General features: G+C 42.3%; 1 protein-coding gene across 1 annotated transcript; it reads right to left on the reverse strand.

The window, feature by feature from the left end:
• Positions 1-18579: 18579 nt before the first annotated feature.
• Positions 18580-19488, reverse strand: LOC100477182 (heparan sulfate glucosamine 3-O-sulfotransferase 3A1). Its single transcript, XM_034647203.1, has one exon. The coding sequence runs from the start codon at positions 19486-19488 to the stop codon at positions 18793-18795; it is 696 nt and encodes a 231-aa protein (XP_034503094.1). The 3' UTR covers positions 18580-18792.
• Positions 19489-19782: the final 294 nt, after the last annotated feature.

The raw sequence follows: 19782 nt of genomic DNA on the forward strand, positions 1-19782 counted from the left end.
GAAACAAGCCTTCTAAGCAAGAGTCACATGGAGACCGGGTCTGATTAAACCAGCCCAGGGAGGGGAGAAACAATATGATAGGGACCTTCTCAGCCATCAGTAAGTTATATAAAAAAGTCATCGTTCTGTAATTCACCTTTTCAGAAGCAAGGGATTTGAGGATAACCTCAGATCAGCAAAGACAGTGTTCTGATTCTTCAAGAGACTACACAAGAGAGTGCATCAAGAAAAAAAATAAACAAGTCAAGAGTGCTATAAATTCAAGTTATCGTACTCAGTCAGAGGAAAGCAAAAGCCTTGTTTTGTGCATGGATTAAAAGTCCCCTTATGTTGGTTCAAGAAGCCTTTCTATGAATGGTTACCAATCTTGGCAAATGCAGCTGAGAAGGCTGGGTCTTTTGTTCACGAAAACATAGACACAGTTATGAATGGTTCGGTGCTTCGAAGTCAAAAGCGGGAGGTGATGGATGGGGGAAGAGGTTACCAGCAGATGTAAACTTAGGGGTGAAGGATCTCCCTAGACATTTAGATACAAGGGCTGAAGGAAACCTTAACACCAACTTTAGTCCCTTCATTCATCAGGCGAGGAGACACATGGCAGACAGACTCTAAAGGGTCCCCCAAGATCCCCACTTCCTGGTGTACATGCCTCTGGGTAATCCCTTCCCCTTGAGTGTGGTCAGGACTTGCTTCTAGCCAACAGAATATGGCAAAGGTTACGGATCTCATTCCTGTGATTATGTTACATGATACAAGATTTCACCTTGCTAGCTGACTCACTCTCGAGACTCTCCTTGCTGGTTTGATGAAGTAAGCAGGCACGTTGAGGAAATCTACATGGCAAAAAACTGTGGTGGCCTCTAAGAGCTGAGTGGCTTCCAGCTGACAGTCAGCAAGAACTAGGTCCTTGGTGCTCCTAAAAAAAAAAAAAAAAAAAAAATTCTGCCCACAACTTGTATGAGCTTAGAAGCAGATTCTTTCTCAGCCTCCAGATAAGAAGACAGCCTGCCTGATTGAAGCTTTGTGAGACCCCAATCAGAAGACCCAACTAAGCTGTGGCTGGATTTCTGATCCACAGAAACTATGAGACAATAAACTTGTAGCAATTTGTTCTGTAGCAATAGAGGACACAAACGCGCGTGCACATCCACCCCAGAAAGAATAAATCATTAGGCTATGGTGAATCGGGTGTAACTCAGTAAATATTTACTTTAAGTCCTGTGAATTTATTGTACTGCTTGGGATTGCATTATGTCTCCCCAATGAGATTTGTTGAAAAACTAATCCCAGTTACCTGTGGATAGGGCTCTATTTGGTCTTTGAGAATGTAATCAAGTTAAGATGAGGTCATCCGATTTAAAAATGACGAAAATTTGAAATAGAACTACCATATGATCCAGCAATTCCACCTCTGGGTATTTATCCGAAGAAAACGTAAACACTAACTCCAAACAATACATGCATCTCTGTGTTCATTGCAACATTATTTACAATAGCCAAGATATGGAAACAACCTAAGTGTCCAACAATAGATGAATGGATAAAGCAAGTGTGGAATATATACACAATGGAATGCTATTCAGCCATAAGAAAGAATGAAATCTTGCCATTTCTGACCATACGGATGGACCTAGAGGGCATTATGAAATAAGTCAGACAGAGAAAGACAAATACCGTATTTCATTTATATGTGGAATTTAACAAGCAAGCAAGCAAACAAACCAAAAATAAGCTCATGGATACAGAGACCAGATTTGTGGTTGCCAAAGTCAGGGGTAGAGAGTAAGTGAAATGGGTGAAGGTGCTAAAAAGGTACAAGGTCCTAGTTATAAAAGAAATAAGTTATGGAGATGTAATCTACAGCATGGTGACTATGGCTAATAATACTGTATTATATGTTTAAAAGTTGACTAGGAGAGTAGATCTTAAAAGTTCTTATGAGAAAAATTCTAACTACGTATGATTATGGACGTTAACTAGATTAACCGTTAATGGATGGATGTTAACTGATCATGGTGATCATTTCACAGGGCACACAGTTATTGAATAATTATGGTGTATACCTGAAACTAAGATAATGCCATTATACTTCAATTAAAAAAAGAAAAGAAAAACTGAGGGCATACTAGATAAGGGTGAGCCCTGACTCTAGAGGGGATACAGACACACAGAGAGGGAAGATGGCTATATGAAGACAGAAGCAGAAATTTCAGTGATATGCCAAGGAATGACAAGGATTCTGGAAACCACCAGAAGCTAGGAGAGGCATGGAACAGATTCTCCTTCAGAGTCTACAGAAAGAACCAATTCTGCCAACACCTTGATTTCAGAGTTCTAGACTCCCTAACTGTAAGAGAACAAGTTTCTGTTGTTTTAACCTACTTAGTTTGTGGTCATTTGCTAGGGCAGTCCTAAGAAACTAATATACATACCCTGGAAGGAAGCCTAGTGACCCAAATTCTCAAGGTTCCTAAGTCTGAGTTCTTTAAAGTGATGAGATCCCAGGACAGAGTTAGAGATGTGCAAGACCAAATGAGAGCAGTAGAGAAATAAAGTCTCTGTGTGTGTGTGTGTGTGTATGCACATGTGTTCATTTAAATCACATGTGATCAACCACAATAATGAGCAGATGGAAGGTAGGATTTAATGCTACATGTCATGTGGAAGAAACATAATTCTTCTGTTTTTGTCATGACACTATAAAGACTAGACGATGTGACAATCCCACTTTTCTTGGACATCTCACACAAGAACAATACAAAACTCATTATGCTAAATAATTCACTCCAAAAACCAACAAAGACAAGATGGCATCATAAAAAAATAGTCACTTAATCCAAAGGAGGGCATAAATAAAGAAAAGAACAAAGAACAGATGAGCCAGAGAGTAAACAAATATAAAAATGATAGATTTAAACCTAAGTATATCAACAATCACATTAAATGTAAACCGTCTAACTACCTCAATTAAATTGCAGACACTGTCATAATGGCTAAAAAAGGAAGACGCAACTATAGGTTACCTACAAGACAGATATTTCAGATATTTTGACACAAATGGATTAAAAGAAAAAGAACGATGGGAAAAAGACTTAGCACGCTACACTACTCAAAATAAACCTTGAATGACAATTACTTCTAGACAAAGTATATTTCCAAGAAAAGAATATTACCAGGGATAAAGAAGGCTGTCATAATGGTAAGGAGGCCAATTCATCAAAGGTATATAATAATCCTAACTGTGTATGCACCTAATAACAGAACTTCAAAATGTATAAAACAAAATCTGATAGAAGTATAAGAAGAAATAGAAAATTTTTGGAATGTTGGGTATATTTGTTATTTTGATGGTGATGATTTCATGGGTTTTTACATATCGCAAAACTTATCAGGTCATATGCTTTAAATATGAAGAGTTTATTACATTCAATCGTATTTCAGTAAAGCTGTTAGAAAGTATTTTTGAAATCCAAAAGAATAAAATGAACAAAAACTAAATAAACTAATATTATTTTTTGCTTTATCAAAAACCCCAAACTCTCCCATGTCTTGCTTTTGTATCGAAAGAAAGTTAGACGCAGTTGATTTTAAGGAAAGAAAAAAATATATGCAAGTCTAAAGTTTTGATAATTTTCATTTTAAAGAACATAAGACTAACTTTAATGTTGAAACAATGTTTACCCCATCAGTAATATTGGGATCCTTAAGCATTATGTTCTATAAATAGGCATCAATAGATGAGAGCAACTAACCGGTATTGTATGAAGTGGGTGCTTTTTAAGTAAAATAAAAACACGGGCCAAATTTATTTTCTTAAACAGAAATAACACTGAAGGGAAAATGTCCAATAAAACATTATGTGAAGACAGATGTTTTAAACTCTTTAAACCTTTATCATAGAAAACATACATGTTTGTGGTTACATAAGAGGAGACAGAAAACCTGGTGTCATGATGCAATTTAATAAATACATTTAAATGGGATTTTCCAATTTAAAGTTTACATTGTAATTTGTTGTTATCGTCTATACTTTTCCTGGTAGTTTTGTCGCAGTGAATTTACATTTAATACATAAAACAGTTCCTAGTTTAAGTTACTAGAGTAGAAAAGTCACAGAATTAACAAAATTCTTAGAGAAGTGTTTTGAGTAAAAGACCTTTGCAACTTTTATAAGAAATAATCAAGAATGATCGACATAAAACAGGAGAAGAATTTATATTTCCTTAGAGAAAGAAACTGGTGAGTTCTCTCAGATGGGGCAAAATTTGCAATACTAAAAAAAATTCAAAGACTTGAAACACATTAAAGCTACCTTTTTGATGGCTTAGTCATAGAAAAAATATTTTAAGGGAGCTTTGAAAGGAGCTTTTTAAAAATGTTAATAATCATCAAATATGGTCAAACAACTTGGAGCTTCAAATAGAGTGCCTCCTTAATATAGCGTATGCATAAATATAATTGTTACTTCAACAAATATGACAAAACAAATTGCATCAAATCACCATCCACCATCACAAATGATCTTTCAGTTTCCTTTCCACTACAGGGGGAAGAAAATAAACAAAAATGTACAATTGGCTGAACTGAGCCAAACCATTTAAGGGAAACTATTAATTTGCTTGCTTTTTATGAACCTTAATATATTTGCAGAAATCCCTGGGAAGCCCACATTTGCCCTTGGAAAGCTACAACTTTTAATTTAAGAAAAGGCAGGGAAGCTAAAACTGTTTAACTAACTTGATAGATATATAAAATGCTAATCGCCCTAGTCTATAAAACTGGGAGCCTTGTAAAGTTTTATCTCACGGCATAGAAGTCCTACTTCGTGGTAAATATCTTCATCTTACGAAACCACTGCTAAAGACCATTTTCATCACGTTGAAGTCATGCCACTGTAGGCGTGAATTTGTTCCTTGACCTCAAAACATTCTGACAGAGCATCCCCGTTTGATTAACCTAGTTTTTAAAGATTTTATTTATTTATTTATTTATTTATTTATTTATTTATTTATTATCTGCTCACTGAGCAGAGCCCGACATGGGGCTCGATCCCAGGACCTGGGAGAGAGAGACAGAGCACAAGCAGTGGGAAGAGCAGAGGAAGAAACAGATTCCCACTGAGCACGGAGCCCTACACACCAGGACGCGATGCGGGGCTCCATCCCAGGACCCTGCGATCATGACCTGAGCTGAAATCAAGAGTCCAACACTTAACTGGCTGAGCCACCAGATGCCCCAATTCACCTAGTTTTTATAGTAGTTGGGGTTCAACAGCACCCTTGCCAGGATACGAATCACGTCCCATCAAGCTTTTTTTCCCTAAAGCTTATCACTTGAAAAATCAACAGATTGTTAACTTCAGTGTCACCATCTTTCTTCCTCTGCTAATGAAAATGTACAATCTGCATTTAAGTTGTTTCCAGGCTAGACGGTTGCGGAAGTGGGTGTGGCTTAGGCGATTTAATCTTCCTGGTCGCTGTGGCCATGATACGATTTTGTAAGTAAAGAAAATACTCTGCCATGTTGCTACCAAGGCGTTACTGAGGAAGTGTTGTTGAACTTGGGTGTTTCAGGAGTGTAGAGTGATAGAGATGGAAATATCCCACCGTTAGGGACACTGACTGCAAAAGAAAAATAAATGGGGGCACCTGTGTGGCTCAGTCCATTAGACGTCTGCCTTTGCCTCAGGTCATGATCTCAGGGTCCTGGGATCGAGCCTCGCGTCAGGCTCTGCATTCAGTGAGGAGCCTGCTTCTTCTTCTCCCTCTCTGCCCCTCCCCCCTGCTCACACGTGCACACACGCGCTGTCTCTCAAATAAATAAAATTTTCTTTAAAAAAAGAAAAGATGCAGTCTGTGCCATTAAAAGACTTGTGCAAACCCTATATCCCTAGAATTCCCCAAGCAAATGGTTTGATGAAACTTGCATTTCTATTTGCTCACGGCTGGTAGGGACCTTCAAAACCATTTAATCTACTCCCTGATGAGCAAACGGAAGCTCTAAGGATTTATGGAAAGTCAACAGGAACCTGCCAGACACAGCAAAACTCCAGGGCCAGTAAGGGGGTGCTCCTTCCAGAGCCTCACAGTTTGCATTGGGGAAACCCATGGGTCACTCTACCGGGTAACCCCAAGTGTTTACCTTCTTAAAAAAATAATAATAATAAAAGGAAGTTCTACCCCTAGGTGGGGCTCAGACTCATGACTCTGAGATCCAGAGTCACATGCTCCCCCTGACAATGGAGCCAGCCAGGGGCCCCAGGTGTTCGCCTTCTGTTGGATGACTTGATGAGGAAACTGGTATCCTTCCTGCCCATGACTTGTTTCTGCAAAATACGGGGATAAAACTATGGGGTAAGAAACATGAACTCTGTCAGTGAGTTTAAATTATTCCTCGCTTTTTTTTCCTTTTTTTTTTTTTCTCCCTGCTTCTTTTGATTTCTACTTAGTTATTAGGCAGATTTAAGATTTGGAAACTTTCAGGGTGTCTCTGAGCCGTCTTTTGATTCAAGGGAAAACAATACTAAATGTAATACAGTGATTCCTAGTTGTGTAATCTCTGTGCAAGGAGGCCTGGGAGTGCGTAGGAAGATAGGCTGCATATGTATGTAAATATATTCATGCAAACTACAGTCATTTTGTGGAACCCACAGAGTGAGTGCATAGATCTTCTAAATAAAAGCTAAAACTTGTTTACTATGTCCCAGGCATTGATATAAGCACTTCTTGTAATACTTCAGTCCTCCTGACAACCTTATTCTGTGAGTGTTACTATTATCACCCCTTCTTTACAGGTTAGAAACCTGAGGATCAGAGAGATTAAGTATGCTTCCCAAATTCACATAGCTAGAAACTGGCAACTTTAGAATTCAAATCAAATTCCCACACTCTCCAAAAAGGAAAAAAAGATTGATTGATTGATTTGTTTGTTTGTTTGAGAGAGAGAGCAAGAGAGATCACAGAGGGAGAGGGAGAAGCAGACTGCTCGCTGAGCAGAGCCCGACATGGAGCTCAATCCCAGGAACCTGGGATCATGACCTGAGCTGAAGGCAGACACTTAACTGACTTGAGTCACCCACCTGCCCCCAAATGCCCACACTCTTAACTAAAAATCTACACTCTCAGTATTTAGATTTATGTTAGAAAAATGGGCTCAGAAGAGCCTAAGAAGGGTGCAAAGTGATTTGGGGGGGGTTATATTAACATATCTAGTGTCCCTGGTCACCATGGTTCAGGCCCGTGCTGATCAGTTTTATTGGACACTATCAGTCACAATTAAAATGCATCATTACCGTTCCTTTCAAGTGTTGCCGAGAGAATGCTCTTTCATTGCCCTGGCTTGGCATTGTTTCTTTCCTTCTTTCTTTCTTTCTTTCTTTTTTTTTTTTTTTTAAGATTTTATTTATTTATTTGAAAGAGAGTGAAAGTAAGAGAGATCACAGAGGGAGAGGGAGAAACAGACTCACCACTGAGCAGGGACCCCGATGTGGGGTTTGAGCGTAGCACCCTGGGATCATGACCCGAGCCGAAGGCAGACTCCTAACCTACTGAGCCACCCAGGCGCCCCCTGGCGTTGTTTCTAACATAGATCCATAGGCCTCTCTGTAAGTTAGAGCTAAAACCAGGTGCTGTAGTGAGAGGAAGAGAACGTGGACAATATAACTGAGGGGTTGAGGGAGGGTGGAATTTGGAATGTGCTGTCAAGAGGGGGGCGAAGGGGAAGAAATCACATCCAGCTGATGTGGCAAACTTATCCTCCCCAAGGTTCACATAGGCAGAAGTGGAGACAGGTTTCATGGGGCCTGAAACTCAGACAAAGTTAGGTGTTCTTTTAAGAAAGGAATACAAAACTGCCGATCTAAGGTTGGGTAAAGACTCTTTAAGGGTCTTACCACCAGTGAGGGACCTGAAACTTGAACTTTATTTCCTTCATAGTAAATTCACCTGCTCGAGGGTAAAGGCAGGAGAGAATAGAACGTACTGTTGTCTGTGTGCCCCAGTAGATGGGAGCTTTCTTCAAGAACACCCTTCAAGAGAATCAACAGCCACCCAGGAAATATCAATGAGATTGCGAGAAGCTTAAGCGACACAGGCTACCCTTCAAACTCCTACAAGAAACACATTCAATTCGAGAGCAAAAACAGCTTTGTCTTGGAAGACGTATGAAAAAGAAAATCATGGTCACTGAAACATGTTCTTTAGAAGTAGGCTTCCTTTGGCTTTTGCATAGGTCAACAATGACATCCCTAAGATAATCAAATAAATAGAGAGTACTAAGGCACAGGTCAGGTGCGCAGGCAAACTCAAATGGAAATTTACCATCCCAACTCCTGACCTGCCTAGGTAGGTAAAACCAGGGAGGTCTGGCAGCAGACATCAGGAATGCGGTCAAAGAGACAGACTTGAACACCTCTCCCGAGCCTGGAGTAACTGGAGGAAGAGGGTAGAAAGGCAGGAACCCAACCACGGAGGTAGGAGACAACACTTAGGTACTGGGCGGAATTTTGAGGTTGGAAGCTTGATTATAGAAAATCAAAATGAGCCCAGTTGTTAGAAGTTGTGCAAAGTGTCAGGGCAGGTGGGACCTCAGTGGGTGTGGTTGCCTACTTAAGATGTAGCCATCTATTCCCATCTGAAGACAGGATGGGGCTGCGAACCGGGGGGGCTCTGAATTTGTTCCTAGTGGCGTTTTTCTGAGATGCTTTTTTCAAGGGACAGCAAGAATTCATGCAGAGTCTTTTATTCATGGTAACACTTGGTTGTTTTTCTTTTAAAGTGAAAACGATGAATCATTTTTATTCCTAGTGATCCTACTAAGTAAGCTTAAATTTTGCTTATCCCTTCAGAATAAAGGAGAAATNATAAAGGAGAAATTGTGACCCAGGAAAGAAGCACTGGCTGTGTTTACAATTCTGGTGAGGCCGGACAAGTTATCCGGGAGACTGTATTGATGAAAATATTACCCGAAAAAGGAATGTGGCAGGAAGGAAATCATGTCTGCTCTCTGGAACTTGCTTGCTCATGGCTGGTGGTCAAAGACCTGGACCACTCACTCATTCAAGTCCAGAGGAGGTCGAAGGGGGTCTCTTGAGTGTTTTATACCAATACGAAAGCATCTCCAATGTTCAAAACAAGAATCTGGCAGTATTTGGAGTAAAGGTGAGACTGGATGTGGTCTTTGGGGGAAGGCTGTGTGTGAACGCGTGTGAGCTCATGAAAGTGTGTGCCCTTACTGCAGGCTTACTGCAACGAGGAGGAAAAAGGTACAGGTTGGCATTTTGGACTCAGCTTTAAGAGTCCAAAAGGACAAGCACGTGGGGCGAATCAGCTCCATCCAGATGAAGCCACCATATGCTTCCATGGTGGACGATCAGGGAGGTTTCCAAGTGTGGAAAGTGTGAACAAAAGCAGAGAAACAGTTGAAGAAAGTGGAGGAGCTGCAGTTTCCTGCTGTGGAAAGAAAAGGGGGAAGCTGATTTCATCTGAGGGACAGGGAAGGGGAAGGAGGACACAAAAGGGCAAGGAGAGTGAGAAGCGAGTCTGGATATTATTATTTTTTTAAGAGTCCCCTAGAGGAATAAGAATAAGAAGAAGAATAGGAAGAAGAAGGAGGGGGGAGAGGGAGGAGGGGAGGAGGAGGAGAGGAGGAGGAAAAGGAGGAGGAAGGAGGGGGAGGGGAAGGGGGAGGAGGGGACAAGGGGCATCCAAGGACTTCGAGTTAAAGAATAAGAACAGAAAAAAAGCCTTTTCTCTTCACACCTACTAGGATGACTATTATTTTTTTTAAAAAGGAAGGAAGGTAGGAAAATGGAATGGGAAGGAAAGGAAAGGGGAAGGGAAGGGAAAGAAAGGAAAAAGGAAAGGAAGAGAGAAAGAAATGGAAGGAGGGAAGGGAAAGGAAGAAAGGAAAGAAAAAAGAAAGGGAGGTATCGGAGAAGATGTAAAGAAATCGGAAACTTCCTGCATTGCTGCTGTGGAAAACAGTTTGGTGCTGGCTCAAAAGGTCAAGCATGGAACTGCTATCATCCAGAAATTCCACTTCATGGGATGTGCCCAAAAAGACAGAGGCTCCAGCACTTACTTGTACCCCCATGTTCATAGCAGCATTAGTCCGATAGCCAAAGGGTAGAAACACGCCCAGTGTCCACTGAGAGATGAATAGATACACAAAATGCGGACTATACATAGAGTGAAATTTTATTTAGCCTTAAAAATTTGAGATTCTGACCCATTCCACCATGTGGGTTATACGTGAAATAACCCAAGCACGAAATGATGATCCCACTTCTTTGAGGTACCTAGAAGGGTCAGATTCATACAGACAGAAAGTCGAACAGAGATTACCTGGGGCCGAGAGCAGTGGGATGGGGAGTCATTGTCCAGTGGGTACAAAATTTCTGTTAGGGATGATGAAAAAATTCTGGAGATGATGGTGATGACGGTTGCAGAACAACATTGTGAATTTACTTCATGTCGCTGAATTATACACTTAATGGTCAAGAGGGTAAAATTTATGGGATGTGTACTTTACCAACTTCTTTTTTAAATGACCCTCCCTTTTTTGTAAAAGGGGATTCGAACAACACCTTGGGGTCTAAGTAGATTCCCACAAATGAAAGCTGGCTGGCTTTCATTGAAAGGACCACATAGGCAAGGACCCAAGGCCTTTTCTGGTCACTCGATGACACTCTTCGTGCAAACCCTAGACTCAGAAGGAATGTTGATGGTTGATCAGGGCGCAAGAAGCATTGTGTCCAATTCCAAATGGTTATAAAGGGTGCATTCAAGGATTCAAAGAGGAAGATTCCTACCTCCTTCTTTTGCAAAAGCAAGGAATGGGGCAGGAGGTGGGGAAAACTGTGGTATAAAAATGTGCAGAAAATAGCAGGTGTCCAAGGACAGACATGTTCTATTTGGACCAGACCAAAGTAATGATGGAAGCAACAGTTAGCACAAGAATGAATGAGGTTTTTTTTATATTTTACTGTTCAAGGAGGGGGTTGGTCTGTAAATTAAAGGGGCTAAAATGGATGGATTAAGGTAGGCCCAATTTAGAAACTGTGATTAAGGACTATTTTTTTTCCCCACAGAACTTTTTCAGGATCCAGAAAAGATACAGCCTCAGAGTCGAGAAGGACTGATAATGCCTGGATTTAAGGAAGGTAGAAAGAAACTCAATTAAAATGCAGTCACCACCACTCCAACACTGACAAATGTGACCCAAGTGACAGAGGGAAGAAAATTTCAGTGGCCAGCTCGCACTGAATCTTAACACTAAAAACACATTTTGGTTATAGTTTCCAGTATTCTGTGGGAAATAGGTAAAGTGATCGATTTAATGATAACCGTTTTAAGAGACAGAAGAAACATAGTTATTAGTGACAGCCCCTGCCATAAAATGTTTCCAGACATTTTGGTTGCAATGAACACAGTTTATTCTCTGCATTTTTTTTAATAAAATCAAATCATTCAGCGGTACTGAGTGATTCATGCAAGACTTCCTTATTTGTGGTCAAATCAAGACTATTCCCCAAATTATCTACGAGACATGGGGTTTCATCATTAAGGCACAGGAAGCACTGATGGATTAAAGGAACATCATTAAAAAAAAAGTAAGTAGGATCAAGAAAACGGGCAGTTTGGACAAGGTATGGCTGGTTCCCTTTCGTGGTATATAGAGGCGCGACGTGCCAGGGAAGTCTAATGTATACATCATCACATGATTTATCATGTGGCTGGATCCCAGGACTTAACCAGCGAATGGACAAACATTTTAAATAAAGTGGTTGAGGAAGGAGGTGTTCGTGAAGATGCGAGAACATTGGGGAAGGGCATCCTCAGCACAGACACCTAGAAAGTATCATAGCGGTAATAGTAGAAATAGAGAGCTAATAGTGAAATGGATGACCATCAGGCTAGAGAAATGAGAACTAGAATAAATACAGTGAAAACGTGGCAGGAATAAATGGACATGGAAAAGCAGAGAACAGACTGGTTGAGAAACCTCGGGACACACATCGAAGGACGGATGTGAAAACCAGACCCTGGGCATTGGTATCATGTGGGAGATTTGCAACTCAAGTTAGAGGGACAGATGCGGCTGGTAAAAACCAGATCTGCTTCCAATTTTTTCTGGGTGTTCATTATATATGGCTCGGGCTAGTGGAGTTTATCATTCCGTTGATACAGAACTTTTTATTGATGGCCTCATCAAATAGCAGAGGCCGAAGAATCTGAAAAAGAGCTCATTATTTATGGCTGGATAGAAGAGTGTGAGAGGGTGCTCAGCACGGAAATCATTTTACAGCTGGAAGCCAGTCTTGTTTGCTCCTTCTGTGCTTTAGCGGGTAAGGAGGGATCACGCAGCTCCAGAAAGCGTCAGATGCCATATGCTGGAAGGCTGGTGGAACGGAGATGTTTCTCTAAAGAGAACTTTTCCTAAAATGGAGATGCACCATCTGAGAAAAAGGAAAGGAGGTCAAAGAAGGTAGAATGGAGGCCAACTTTTGAAATGAAAAATAAGGTATAATTCTGGGGCCACAGGGTTAGCAAAAACTGGGGGAAAGCACAATTATGAGTGTCACTGAAAACCAAGGAGGAATAAACAAAAATAAAGATGCGAGATGGCTTTTCACTGAAGGATTTGGATACAGGAGAATATTAAAGGGTAAAAGTTCACACAGAAGGGAAATGATAACGGTCAGAAGAAATGATATGATGTGCAGTCATTCGGTTGGGGGGAAAGGTGGTTTGTTAGACATAAGAAAATGTGATAATATATAAACTTGTTTTTTTAATCTGGAAAGAAAGGAAAACCAACAACAGAAAAGCTGTTCCAGTCTAAAGTTGGATGTAAAAATGCTTTGAATCATTTTATATCAAGTAAGTTGTTGTTATTATAGAATATTTAGTTGGGTGTTTCCTAACAGAACTGAACTGGGATTTGAAAAGTAACACCAAATAGTCTGAGAGAAGAATTGGATTTGAACTCCAAAGTCCTCAGTAGATGGGAGGCGATCGAGAACTTTCATTCATGCTGAAAAATGGCAGTGAAATTTTCTTTCTTCCTCCTGTTCTCTGGTTGACCAGCTGTTGCGGTCTCGAAATAAAGAAATAGGAGCTTAGATAAGACTTTCTGGGGAAACAGGTGGGAGGAAAATGCCACTGCCCAGACCAGAGGCAGACAAGCCTTCCAAAGTGCAATGCCCAGGTGCCCACCCTGTTCTTCAGGTGTGTGGTGAGGGGTGGGGGGCTGGAAAGTGTCCTTCCAACAGCACCTCCGTCTCCTGTCATAAAAATGTTCCCTGGTACTTGCGTAGTCAGCTTCATCCGTCTTCCTTTGGGTCCTTTTTCTCTCTCACGTAAACACTCTTGGGGAAAGTTAAATCCGTCTGGTCTCCACCCGTCCTGGTACCCACATCAGTCCGACCACTTTCTCTAGAGCTGCCAAACCTGAGAGCAATTTCCCCAGGAATCTGAGGTAGGAAGTGGACACCATCAAGCATGTTGCATCTGAAGAGAGGAAAGGCCTTAGATTGGTAGAGTCTGGGATACAAGGAATCCCAGGACACAGGCAGGACACGGAGAGAAGGCACTAGAAAGCGTAGGAAGCACGGAGAGGAGGTGGGAAGGGAAAAAGGCACATCGGTCCTGTTTGCAATGAAGACAACCCCCAGGGGTGGTAAACACTCTGGGCTTACTAGAAAGTGACTCTGGGAGGGATGTGAAGCGTTTTTGTCTGTATGTGGGCCAGACGGTGCCCTAAACGCCCTCTTCCGAGCCATCAGCTAGCACCTCGCTCAAAATCCAGCCTGATCACATCCCAGCCAGGCAGGGCTAATAAAGGGTAGCGTGCCTCATCACATCTGCTCCTTCAGACACACCTAAAACATCAGACCCAGGAACTGTGGGGTGGAAAGGATTCATAGCAGACAGTACATTCCCTCTTTTATTGCTAGCTTCTATTTTGATGGTAAAACTCAAGGAAACTAAGTTGTTGAGCCGGTAGCTGTTAAAGGAACATGATGGACAGTTAAAAGGAACTGAAAACAGTCTGAGACATACTGATATTTCTTAATATCCCACAATGGGTCCATATATTAGAAGCAGTTTCTATTTTCAGTTTTCTTTCCTCCTGGCATAGCTAAAATCCGCTATTTTGTGACTCTGTGTATAAAGTTGCACTGCCTCGTGATATCTCCAAATTCACCCTTTCTTCAAGCTTTAAAGGGAAGGCCTACCGTTCCAACATGCCGTGATGGGACACAGAGGTTTATAAATTTCCCCCCTCCCTCTTTTGTTTTGTTTTGTTTAAGATTTTATTTATTTATTTGACAGAGAGAGAGACAGCCAGCGAGAGAGGGAACACAAGCAGGGGGAGTGGGAGAGGAAGAAGCAGGCTTCCCAGTGGAGGAGCCCGATGTGGGGCTCGATCCCATAACGCCGGGATCACGCCCTGAACCGAAGGCAGACGCTTAATGACTGCGCCACCCAGGCGCCCCCCCTCCCTGTTTTTGATCCATAGAATTGAGACTCTGAACTCAAATCCATTTGCACATTGAAGATGTTTCAAGGACCAGATAGGCTACGATAATGGGGATGTTTCCCCATCAGGGCTTGAAGTTTGGGTTTGAAAAAGGCTCGTTCTTCTTCAGTGATTACGGGATATGTCAGGAGAATAGGTAGGGTCTTTCAGTTCTACAAGAAGGAATTTTCTTGGACGGAATCCCAGCCACACTTCCCCGTGTTTGGCAACCATAGGCTCTTCTCTTCCCTGACTCTATGGAAATTAGACACAAAGTTCTGGGGTTTCTAGAAAATATGGCAGAAAGAATGTGCCTTCCTTTGCTATAACTCAGCAGCTCGGAGCCCTTTGTAAGCCCTAACACATCCGTCTGAATTCTGCTGTTTAACCGAAGTGGGGCCCATTTACTTCTCTCTCTCGACACGTTGATTGTGTCAAGCGACAAGAAATACTGTCAATGGCACGGTCATGGAGGCGAATTGAAACTGCAGGACTTGAACTTGAAAACACGTTTAGAAATGTTTTATGGGCATGTGATGTTCCCACTCGAAGTCGACGGATCCCACTTCACAGAAATGCAATTATCCATTTAAAAACCCAGTTCCGCGATGTTTCTCGTTAGCGCTCCTCTTGGCAAGGCATGGCGTTAAACGCTCATCTGCTTACTATGATGGAATCACTCACAGAGTGAGAGGGAGAAAGAAAGGTATGCAAGAGGGGCGCCTGGGTGGCGCAGTCATTAAGTGTTTGCCTTCGGCTCAGGGCGTGATCCCGGCGTTATGGGATCGAGCCCCACATCAGGCTCCTCTGCTATGAGCCTGCTTCTTCCTCTCCCACTCGCCCTGCTTGTGTTCCCTCTCTCGCTGGCTGTCTCTATCTCTGTCAAATAAATAAATAAAATCTTTAAAAAAAAAAAAAAAGGTCTGCAAGAGAAAAACTTAGGGTGATGAGGGAAAGAATTCCCAGCCAAGCATTCATTAGAATCTGGTGTAGACAGGCTTCAGACACGAACTAGCTAGTATATGCTTTACTTCTTCTTAAACCAGGAATCTCGGCGCTGCTGACATTTTGGGTAGGATGATTCATTGCTACAGGGTCTCTTCTGGGCATCACACTGTCCATTAGAAGCACCCTACATTCTGCCAGTCTTGGGACAACCAAACTATCTCCAGAGATCCCCCTGGGAGGTACAGTCATCGTTTGTGGGGAACCACGGTTCTCTAAGTATTCCCTTGCTCATCTGGAAAGTAAAACTCTTCGAGACTAGAGAGCGGCTGTTGGTTTAAGGGGCAATGAAAGGGTAATCTGCTACGTGAATGTAATGTACCATTATTATATGCGCCCCTTTATGTATCCACACGTTGAATTGTAAGTATCTTCACGTCTAACAGATCTGGCGGATCTCAGCCCACAGAACCGGATGGTGTTGAGAGAAATTGATCCTCTTTACAACAACAGCAAAATCAAAGAGTGGAGAATTTCCAGACACGTTCATGGTCGAAACCCCCGTGCAACTAGCTAAAGAAAGGATTTAAGGGCCAAATGGCGATTTGATCCGTTAGGTTTATTCTGACTCTGAAGATCTTTGAAATTAGGAAACGTACAGTGAGATTAATAGTCCCTGAGTAATAAATATACTTTCTCTAGCAGCTTATTAACCTCCCGTCATTAGAATAAATGAATTTCCCCTACAGGTTACTAAGTTACCTAGAGAATTTGACACCGTACATGGGACCTCAAGAGCACACTGTTCAGGAGCTCGAGACCTCTGACTGCTCTTCTAGAGAGAGAATGTTCTCTCTCTAAGAAGAGTGTAGGAAGTCAGTAGGCATGGCCATGGAGCAGACAGCTCAGAGGAAGCGTGGTTAAGATGTCCAAATCAAGAACAAAACCTATTAACTCGTACAGCCAAATGGTCAAAGGAAATCTGAAGCCACACACAGCAGGAGTAAGGGTAATTCCTGTTCTGGAAGAAACTTCAAGTATACGGACCCTAGATCTGTAGATGCTTTGCTGCAATCTCGAACTTCCGGCATTCTTATGAACCTTTAGAAGTTAGACAGTTTTCCTGGAAGGTTCTAGAGTCATTTCATTATTTAAATAATATGAATTTTTAAAAATCTACATGTGAGAAGAGGTGCTTTGAGCTCAATTCTGTTCTTTTATTACTTCTCAACACAGAAAGAGGAAGATTGCCCAATACAATTGTTAGGTGCACTCCTTTCCTCGTGCAAGCCACGTCTGCTTATCGCCAAGCAAATGCTTAGAAAAGGATCAGAGGCACAAACAAAATGAGTTCAGAGAAAAGATGCAAGGAGTTTAAGATGAGTATCTTGTTTCTAAAAGGGATGATTTAAAAACAGCAAAAACAGGGTACTGAGTTGGAAAATAAAGGGCACCAGAAGGGAAGGAAATCAACTGGGCAAAGGAGACCTGGAATTTTTTTTTCTTTTTAACTCTCATAAATGGGATATTCATACAGAAATTCAAAGGTTTGGAGCATGTTGGAATATCTAGAAACTTAGTTTCTTTCCCTGCATTTTAATCCTGTGTGAGGCCTCTCAGGAAAGATTTCACCTGATTTAGCGTTTCAAGTTGATGCACATTTGCACTCTGTATATTTTCCAGCAACTTGAGTTTCTTCGAACTGACAACACTGGAGAAAAAAAGAATAATTACTTACGAATACCATAGTGTCTGCTCCTTTAAATTTTTGGCAGATATGGAAAACTGCCATGAGATAGGATACATTTTCCTCGTGGGTTTAAACCTGTAATAAAATGTTGCTGACAGACTAATTATAAGTGTTTTATATATTTCGTGCATATGTGCTTCTCTCTAAACCAATTTAATTCCCATTAACGCTAATCTTGTTAATGCCCACTCAGAGAGAAAAGGAACACTCTTAATAAACTATTGATTTATTTGAGCTATTTAAATGGGGGATTAGAGAACTAGATGGGAAAAGAAAAACCTCCGTTTTACCCACATCTCTATTTCGTAGAATGTTTTCCAAATATTGATGAATATTCCGTTATTCTTGGTATGAACAGGAAGTGGGGAAAAATAAAGTGACAAAGTGACAGTCTTCCACCCATGAAAAATAATGACATTTATTCATCTTTTTAGTATTAGCTCCAAGATTAGAAATGAGATATTACAAAGAGAAGCAGATTTGCTTTGTTAAAAAAGAAGTAAAGAAAAATGAGATTCCTATCTGTAAGCTCTTACTGAACCGGGGTTTTCTTACAAAAAAAAAAAAAAGTCAAAACCACAACTGGGTAAGTCATGCTCCTACTATATTTTGTCCTGTTCCTAGTGTGATTGTCCATCTCGTTCTCCAGATAAGAATCCAGTAATTTCTCTCAATCTCAACCAAACTGAGGGTTCCATAGCTTAGGGCATTTCAACGAGCCAAAATCGGCTCTTAAAAGATACCGTGTCCAGGCGTGAGTGGTGTCCTTGAACCCTGGTGACGCCTCATGACCGAATGTCATAAGGCTGGCCTGGAACTTCAGAAGGCAATAGGAAACCCTCTCTGTCCTGTCTCCGGTCATCCCCAAACTAGCTAACCGTTTCTAAAAGTACAGCTGTCTTACTTCTCATTCTCTCTGGGAGAAGGGGTATGAAAAAGGGAACAGGTGGAAGATGGGGTTTTTGCCCAACCTCCCTGAGACTCAGTTTCTTTATCTGTAAAATGGGGATCATACTCTGTATCTGCTCCATTCTTCTCCCACGTCGCAGAAAGAGGCAAGAAGGTGTTGTCTTTGAAAGCACTGTGGTTAACTGTGAAATGGTGGGCAAACGTGTGGTGTTATTAACTGGGAGATGGTTTTGAAGAAGTGGCACAGGAAAAAAAAGTTAAAAGGGAGGAAATATAAGGGGAGAGAGTTTTAATTAGGGACCTGTGAAAAGAGACGCAGAGAGAGAGACAGAAATAGACTGATTTACCCTCAGGACTTTCTTGAAAGTTTTCATGGCGACCGACACTCAGAGTTTACAATTGTGCACATAAAACATAAAACAGAAATCAAAAATTGCAAGTATTCCGATGAGTGAGGTTTTCCTTTTTTGTTTATCCAAATGTTCGGTGCCGGTGATACACGAAGATGGGGACGGAGGGGAGAGAACACGCTCTTAACATTCACCGGGAACAAAAAATGCTGAAACAGACATTTTCAGCACAAATATTAAACTGCCTTTTCTCTACCGATTGGTAAAAAAATATATTATATTTTGATATTTTTTTTTTCTTTTTAAATTATGTGGTTATCCGTCCCAGCCGAAGTCCCGGCCGGTCATCTGGTAGAACTTCAGGTTGAACGGCCGGTAGAACTCGCGCAGCTTACGCACCACGTCGCGGTCGATCTCGGGGTGGGTCCTGCCCTTGGTCTTGCCCAGGCAGTGGGGCTTGCTGCTGCCCTCGGCCTTCTTGAGGCAGGGGAAGCCCTTGGTCTTGTTGAAGTAGAAATGCTTGTCGGTGATGACCCTTTTCAGGCCCAGGAAGTCCTGCACGCGGCCCAGCTCGCCGGCCGGGTCGCGGATGAGCCGCTCGCCGCTCACGAAGAGCATCTGGCCGATGGGGAAGTGGCGCAGCCAGTGCTCCAGGTGCTTGGCGTAGATGCCGATCTGGACGGCGCTCCACGACGTGTCGATGAGGCCCGTCGTGCGGTTCCGGAACGTCAGGCTCTCGAAGGTGGGGATGTCGGGCCGCTTGGACAGCGTCTGCGTGTAGTCCGAGATGGCGCGGGTCACCGGGTCCCGCACCACCACGATGAGCTTGGTGTCCTTGGACATGGCCGAGATGCGCGCGGGCGCTTCGCGGGTGACGAAGTAGCTGGGCGTCTTCTCCATGGTGATCTGCCCCTCCAGGGTCCTCGGCATCAGGTCCCTGAGGAGAGCAAAAGGGCCTGTTAGAGCCGGAAAAGGGAGCGACTTTCCCTGCTGCACAGAGAGAGAGAACATTCCAAGGAGGGGAGCGTCCTCTAGACTCTGCAGCCGGGGGGCCTGAGCGGCAGTGCCCACCCTCCCACTTGCAGGATGGAGAAGTTGCACAGACTTCTCGGGTTCCTCGTGTATTTATTTATTTCTTTATAAAAATTTTATTTATTAGAGAGACAGAGAGCGAGCGTGAGCCGGGAGTGGAGGGAAAAGCAGGCTCCCCAGCTGAGCAGGGAGCCCGATGCAGGGCTGGACCCCAGGACCCTGGTATCATGACCTGAGCCGAAGGCAAGTGCCTAACCGACTGAGCCACCCAGG

This window comes from Ailuropoda melanoleuca, chromosome 17 (genome assembly GCF_002007445.2).
Source record: "Ailuropoda melanoleuca isolate Jingjing chromosome 17, ASM200744v2, whole genome shotgun sequence".
Lineage (NCBI taxonomy): Eukaryota > Metazoa > Chordata > Mammalia > Carnivora > Ursidae > Ailuropoda > Ailuropoda melanoleuca.